This window comes from Andrographis paniculata, unplaced genomic scaffold (assembly GCF_009805555.1).
Source record: "Andrographis paniculata isolate CXL003 unplaced genomic scaffold, ASM980555v1 Contig61END, whole genome shotgun sequence".
NCBI lineage: Eukaryota > Viridiplantae > Streptophyta > Magnoliopsida > Lamiales > Acanthaceae > Andrographis > Andrographis paniculata.
This window is the reverse complement of record NW_026137597.1, coordinates 3,134,426-3,142,155: the sequence shown is the minus strand read 5'-3', so window position 1 is coordinate 3,142,155 and position 7,730 is coordinate 3,134,426. Positions and strand designations below refer to the sequence as shown.

Sequence of the window (7,730 nt, the reverse complement as noted above, 5' to 3'; positions counted from 1 at the left end):
TATCCAGCCTGCTAAGAAGATGCACAAAGGTGTTGAGGCAACTCCTGCGGCCGAGACTACAGCTTATCCTACGGTGAATCTCCCTTCAGAAGTTCGTCCGCCGAAAACGTCTATGTCCAAGGTATTCCCATTACCTCAGTTGCATTTCCCTTCATGCTCACATTAGAATGTTATTCACTAACCTTTTATCAGCATATATCTTTGAGAACATCGGATACTCCCTTTCCGCTTCCAGACTTTACTTCTGCCCCACCTCGTGCAGGTCGTGTTGCTTCCGATTCTGTTATCAATCAAGAGCGTATTCGGGAGTATTTCATTGGACATCAAGGTGCACCATCTGTCTCTGCCTCTGCTGGTCCACTCCCCGAAGGGATGGATGAACAATTTGTCACCGCCTGTCTGGGAGCGTCCCCGGGGGATTCTGAAACTTTAAGCTCCATCCAACTGGCATTATTAAATTTGGCGGGGTCCTCTTCCTATGCAACTCTTCCCGAGTCTATTCCTGCGCAGTGGGTCAGCTTATCTTCCAGAGTGAACACTTTCACCCAACGCCGTAGGATGGAGGAAGAGAACCTAGATTTCGGGAGGACGCATTTAGATCAACTGGGAACGCTGCGGGATCAGAAACAATCCTTGCAAGATGAATTTTCGCATACTGAGGATGAAGCTTCCGATGCTTCGAGCCGGCTTGAAGCCTCTCGCGCCGAACAACTAGCGAAACAAGCCGAGGTGGCTCGTCTTCAAGCTCGGCTCGCCCAATTAGGCCCCGAAATTGCGGGCTTGGAACGGCTATTGGCGGTGAAACGTCGAATACAAGCTGACTTATACAAGAAGTCCCAGCGTCTAGATGCCCCCATAGCCGCTTTGTTGCAGAAAAAGGTCCTATATGAGTTTAACACCGCCAACGGGGAGGCGACTTTGAAGGAGTTGGAGTCGGAATGGGGGGCCTTGGCCTCTTTGTGGGCAGTTTGTAAACCTTCAGCCCAGGTGTTTTCTTCACAATCTCCAGGTTCTGATGACAGACATGCAAGGGATACATCGCCCTCTGCTCCCGTGTCTGATACTCCCATAGTTTCCCAAGCTGAACTTCCATTGCAGACTGTTGCCGACGTCCAAGTGTCTATTGCTCACGTTGTGAGGGATTTGATGTCAGCCTTAGAAGTGGCAGCAGACCATAATGCTTCCGAATCGCCTACGACTTCAACAGTCCCCATCTCCGAGGAAGTAGCATCGATTCCAGAGGGTTCGGCTTTAGTCAGTGTAGCTTCGAGCTGTGGTGGAACAGCCTTGTCTTCGGAGGGCCTTACTTCTGCTGGTGTGGTTCCAATCGTTGCTGGAGTAGCCCTGGTCCCAGAGATTTCAACTTCAGTGGAAGCAGCGCCAGTTCCTGATGGAACAGCTCCTGCTCTGGAAAACCCGATTCCGCCCTCGATAGGTCCGATCGCCATGGAAACAGTTCCCGGGCCTTATGGACTGGTTCCAGATCCGACAAATCTGATTTCAACTCCAAAGGATCCAGTCCCTACGGAAGCAGCGCCAAGCCCCGATGGAACGGCTCCGTCTAAGGAAGGTCTGATTTTAACTACAACGGATCCAGTTCCCGTGGAAGCAACACCTGATCCTGATAACTCCGAGCCTGATGTGGACTCAACAGCAAAGGATACTCCTCATACCGTACGTTAACCTTGGGAACCATTCGCCTTTCTTTGATTCACCCGCCGTTTCGTTTGGATTTTATGGTTTGCTGCTCATTTGGCTATTTACGATAACTTATTTTCATTTTGTTTCCATTCGCACATTAGCGGCTTAATGGCCTGCTTTCATTTTGCGTACTAGCGGCTTAATGGTCTGCTTTCATTTTGCATACCAGCGGTTTAATAGCCTACCTTCGTTTTGCATGTTAGCGGGATAGCCTGCTTTTGTTTTGCTTCATATCTAGCGGCCAAAACACGGCCTGCTTTCAGTTTGCACATTGCATTACTTTATCTGAACTCGAGTGGTGACATATATCCTTTAAGGTGCTTAACGTTGATAACGTTTCTATGTTCTATCCCGTCAATACTCATCAATCTATAAGCACCGCTAGGCAGCACTTTACTTACTTGGTACGGACCTTCCCACGTAGGAGACCACTTCCCGAGTGTATTGTCTTTGAATCCTTCAGGTAGCACCGCCTTCCATACCAAATCTCCTTCTCGGAATGTTCGCCGACGTATCTTCTTGTTGTAGGCTCGCGCCACTTTCACTTCATTTGCCCTGATATTTTCCAGAGCCATCATCCGATCCTCGTGTACGTCATCCAATCTTTGTAACATCGTTGCATCGTACTGCTCGGGACTAAGCGAATTCTGCTTCAACACTCGTAGCGATGGCACCGTGATTTCCAACGGCAATATCGCTTCTTGTCCGTAAACCAGTTGGAATGGGGTGTAACCAGTGGCTTTATTTCGGTATTGCCTGCAAGCCCATAAAGCCTCTCCTAACACTTCGTGCCATCTTCTCGGGTTATCTTCTACAGCCTTTTGATTACCCCAATTAAGACTTCATTGGCTGTTTCGGCCTGCCCGTTTGCCTGCACGTAATACGGGGACGAATGCAAAAGAGCGATCCCATACTGTGCGGCGAAAGCGGCCACTCTATCGCTGGTAAAAACAGTACCTTGATCGGTGGTGATCGTCTGCGGGATTCCATATCGGTGAATAATGTGCTCTTTAACGAATTTGATCACCTCCTGATACGTTACATTAGCCAACGGCACAGCTTCTATCCACTTTGTGAAATAATCTGTGGCCACCAATATGAACGACTGGCATCTGGAAGATGGCGGGTGAATTTTCCCGATGATATCCATCGCCCATCCCCGGAATGGCCATGGTTTCACCACTGCGTGCATTTCTTCCGCCGGAATTCGGATCAAAGGACCATGTCACTGACACGCTTCACATCCTTGAGCGTACTTGATACAATCCTCCGTCATTGATGGCCAGAAATACCCATATCGTCGGATCGTCCATCTCATGGCTGGCCCGGATTTGTGTGCTCCACAAATTCCTTCATGCACCTCACCCATCACCTTCATGGCTTCTTGATTATCTACGCATCTCATTAACATTCCATCAGCGGCTCTGCGGAAAAGATCTCCGTCAATCAGAGTATACTTCAGAGCCTCTTTCCGCAGTTTTTCCGGAGTTTCCCCGGTTGGCTGTTCCAAGTATTTCCTTAGTTCCATACGCCAGTCTTCCGCATCCACTGGGTACAGATATACTCGGCCTGACTTGAAGTTTCCTGCGGCTGATGACTTATACCCGGAGGCTTCTTGAGCCAAATCATTAGCTATCCTGTTTTCGGCTCGAGGTATGAATTCCACCACTACGTCGTCGAACGTTTGCAACATTCCAACTACTTTCATTCGAAGATTTCTCATCCTCTTATCTTTGCATTTGAACTCTCCAGTAATCTGCTTCAAAATTAGTTGTGAGTCGCCTTGAACTCTGATCGCCTTAGCCCCCTTTTTATGTAGGATTCTCAATCCGACTAATAAGGCTTCGTATTCTGCTTGATTGTTAGTGAATCCGGGTGTTAATGACTTGGCAACAGTCCACTTTTGTCCCCAGGGACTCTCAATGAATACTGATGACTCCAAATATGAGCATATTCTTAGGTTGACAAAAATGTGTATTACTTGAATTTCTGCATAAGAACCATCAAAATAATTCGTAATCGGCATACAATATTGATTTATATCACTAGGCATGATCCAGAATTCGTTGTTGAGACTATTAACGCTTTTTGCCCTCTTAAGCGGTAATCTGGAACCAGAAAAGCTAAGGCAGACGCCGCAAGCGACAGCCGCCTTCGCTCGCAAGCGCCCAAGACACACTTTGAAAACACTAAGGCATGAGAGGCAAGCGGCCACCTTCATAGCCGCAAGCGATAGCGTCTCCCGCTTACAAGCGACAGTCCAGATACCCACCACTGCAGACTCTCACCAGATTTCAACAAAGTACTTCAACTGCAGCGGTACAATCATTCCAATTCCAGCTAGCACAAGCGAGCCGAGCTACACTGATGCCCTCCTGCTCTCCAGCAAGCGAGGAAGATCTGTGCCCTTAACCTTCAACGCAAGCGAAGCGGGCACCCTAGGAGTTATGGCCAGCAACTGCTTCAACAGAATAACCACCAGCAACCGCCTAACTGCCCAGTGGTTGGAACTGCCTAACTGCTACTTGCAACCACCTTTTCACACCTGATATAAATAGGGCCAGGAAATGGTTTGATAATCTTTATCCGATCCCTGGCTCATTCAAGGAAGCAGCGCAGGCCTTCGTGAGCAAATACCATCCTGTATGAAAGACCATTCGCCAGAGGAATGAAATACTTACTTTCAAGATGGCGAGTGATGAGACCCTTCCAAAAGCCTGGAGCCGATTCAAACAACTACTCCGCAACTGCCCTCATCATGAAATTCCGGACTTCATGGAGCTTCAGATTTTTTACTCAGGAATTACTCCTGAACTCAGAATTTCACTCAGATTTTTTACTCAGATTTTCACTCAGATTTTTTACTCAGATTTTTTACACTTGATAACCTGGAAGGAATTTCAGATAATGGATCGCTCGAACTGGAAGATAAAAAGAATTCAGCTGAGGCAAGCGACGATATTCAAGCGCCCACTGAATCCATTGAACAAGCGACGAGGGAACCAGCGAGCGAGACCAACAATAAGGATGAGCTGAAGAAATTACCTGAGCACCTCAAACATATATTCCTTGGGCCGGAGGAGAGTTACCCGCTGATAATTTCCGCCTTACTATTGCCGGATCAAGAGGCTCAGCTCATCTCACTTCTCAAAAGAAATCAAGCGGCGTTTGCATGGAAAATCTCAGACATCAAGGGAATCAGCCCAGCGGTGTGTATGCACCATATAAGGCTGGAAGCTGATGCAAAGCCATGTAGACAGCCTCAGCGGCGTTTGAACGAGAATATGCAAGAAGTAGTCAAGAAAGAGGTGATCAAATTGTTCGATGCAGGAATCATATACCCTATCAGTGACAGCCGGTGGGTTAGCCCAACCCAGGTGGTTCCCAAGAAAGGAGGATTCGTTGAACAGACAAGCGACGATGGGGAGGTCTTCATGACAAGACCTGTCACTGGATGGAGGGTTTGCATCGACTACAGAAAACTGAATTCAGCCACAAAGAAGGATCATTTCGCACTTCCCTTCCTTGATCAATGCCTTGAGAAGCTTGCAGGTCACGAATACTACTGTTTCCTCGATGGCTACTCAGGCTATCATCAAGTTCCCATCAAACCGGAGGACTGTGAGAAGACTACATTCACTTGTCCATATAGGACTTTCGCTTATAGGAGGATGCCGTTTGGACTTTGCAACGCTCCGGCCACCTTCCAGCGATGTATGTACCATATCTTCAGTGATCTCCTGGACTCCTGTATTGAAGTTTTTATGGATGATTTCTCAGTGTATGGCAAGACCTTTTCCAAATGCCTGAATAATCAAGAAAAAGTACTTCTCCGTTGCATAGAGACTGATCTCGTGCTGAACTGGGAGAAATGTCACCTCATGGTGAATGAAGGAATTGTCTTGGGCCATAAAATCTCGTCTGCCGGTATAGAGGTAGATAGATCAAAAACTAGTGTAATCGAAAAAATGCCATCGCCCTCGAATGAGAAAGGAGTGCGAAGCTTTCTGGGTCACGCGGGATTTTACCGTCGTTTAATCAGGGGTTTCAGTCAAATCACACAACCACTCACGTCACTGCTGTGCAAGGATACTCAATTCTACTGGTCAAGCGAGTGTGAGGAGGCTTTTCAAATACTGAAGGATAAGCTGACCTCTGCTCCTATAATTTCAGCACCAGTGTGGAGTGAGCCATTCGAACTAATGACGGATGCGAGTGATTATGTCGTCGGCGCTGTACTAGGACAAAGGGTGGAGTCTAAACTTAACATCATTTATTATGCAAGTAAAGCGCTGGACTCTGCTCAGAAGAATTACACTACCACCGAGAAAGAGCTGCTAGCTATTGTCTTCGCTTTTGAGAAATTCAGACAGTATCTTATCGGAAGCAAGACCATTGTTCACACTGACCATGCAGCCATTAAATATTTGATGGAGAAAAATGAGACAAAAGCCCGCTTGATTAGATGGGTTTTGTTGCTCCAGGAATTCAACATAGAAATCAAGGATAAGAAGGGAAAGGAAAATCATGTGGCGGATCACCTCAGTAGGTTGCGACAAGAGGAGGACAAATCTCCTGGGATCAATGAACAATTCCCAGATGAGAAGCTGTTTCTGGTGCAAGCGAAAGAGCCATGGTTCGCTGACCTGGCCAACTTTTTAACTACTGGACAGTTTCCAGCACACACTGTACAACGGGAAAAGAAGAGATTGCTCAGTTTGGCAAAGGATTATTTTTGGGATGAACCTTATTTGTTCAACATCGGCTCAGACGGGATAATCCGTCACTGTGTAGCGGAGTTTGAGATCCCGCTGATCTTGAACGAATGTCATGGGTCCCATGTAGGAGGGCATTTCGCTGGCATGCGCACAGCGGCCAAAGTTTTGCAGTCAGCCTTCTTTTGGCCTACCCTACAAAAAGATGCAGATGCCTTTGCCAAATCTTGCGACAAATGCCAAAGATTGGGATCCATCTCGAAGAAAGATGAGATGCCCCAAACTGGAGTCCTGTTTGTGGACATATTTGATGTATGGGGGATAGATTTTATGGGTCCCTTTCCACCTTCTAATGGGAGACAATACATTCTGGTGGCGGTGGATTACCTGAGTAAATGGGTTGAAGCGCAAGCGCTCACCACAAATGATGCTAAATCAGTGATCCGCTTCCTAAAATATACCATATTCCCAAGGTTTGGGGTCCCTAGAACGATAATAAGCGACGGAGGCACCCATTTTGTGAATAAGGCACTACAATCTAGCCTACAACAATATGGTGTTCGCCAGCATCTAACTACCCCCTATCATCCACATGCGAGTGGTCAAGTGGAAGTTTCAAATAGAGAGATCAAACACATCCTCCAGACCACAGTAAATAAGAGTCGCAAGAATTGAGCAGAGAAATTGGATGATGCGCTGTGGGCCTATAGAACAGCCTTCAAGACTCCAATTGGAATGTCCCCTTATCGGCTTGTATATGGAAAAGCCTGCCACCTACCGCTGGAACTAGAGCATCGTGCGTACTGGGCTATCAAGTATCTCAATTTTGATCTTCTCCCAGCGCAGGAGAAGCGCGCTAAAAGATTGCTCGATCTGACCGAGTTCCGATACCTTGCATATGAAAGCGCGAAGATCTATAAGGAAAGGATGAAATTCTATCATGACAAGAAGTTGAAGAAGAAAGAGTTTACGGTGGGATCCAAAGTTCTTTTATATGACACTAGGCTCCACTTATTCCCAGGGAAATTGAAGTCACGGTGGATTGGGCCGTATATTGTCAGACAAGTGCTGCCAAGTGGAGCCATAAGGATTAACATTGTGGAGACCCCCGGAGAAAAAGATTCCTTCTTGGTGAATGGAGCGAGGCTGAAACCGTACATTGAAGGGCCTGTGTTGCAACAGGCCAATGCAGAGATTAATCTGATGGAGGTTCAGAAGCTCAAGCGATGATAGAATTTCGTGAAAAGCATCCATAAGCCTAATCTTATATCCGCCAAACTTACAGCTTTCTTTTATTGCTTTCCTAGTTAGAAA

The 7,730-nt window shown here is 46.9% G+C and overlaps 1 protein-coding gene across 1 annotated transcript; it reads right to left on the bottom strand.

The window, feature by feature from the left end:
• Window positions 1-1,982: 1,982 nt before the first annotated feature.
• LOC127260334 (uncharacterized) lies at window positions 1,983-2,893 on the bottom strand. The gene is made up of 2 exons (XM_051288048.1): window positions 2,573-2,893; window positions 1,983-2,519 (listed from the first exon to the last, which is right to left on the bottom strand). Exons 1-2 carry the CDS (start codon window positions 2,891-2,893, stop codon window positions 1,983-1,985), a joined length of 858 nt encoding a protein of 285 aa, XP_051144005.1.
• Window positions 2,894-7,730: the final 4,837 nt, after the last annotated feature.

What these genes read in the sequence shown, in the direction of transcription:
- LOC127260334 (XM_051288048.1), bottom strand. Translation starts at nt 2,893, where the DNA reads ATGCACGCAGTGGTGAAACCATGGCCATTCCGGGGATGGGCGATGGAT. An exon ending in CGTCCCCGTATTACGTGCAG is followed by an intron (nt 2,520 to 2,572) that starts GCAAACGGGCAG and finishes GGTAATCAAAAG; the next exon opens with GCTGTAGAAGATAACCCGAG.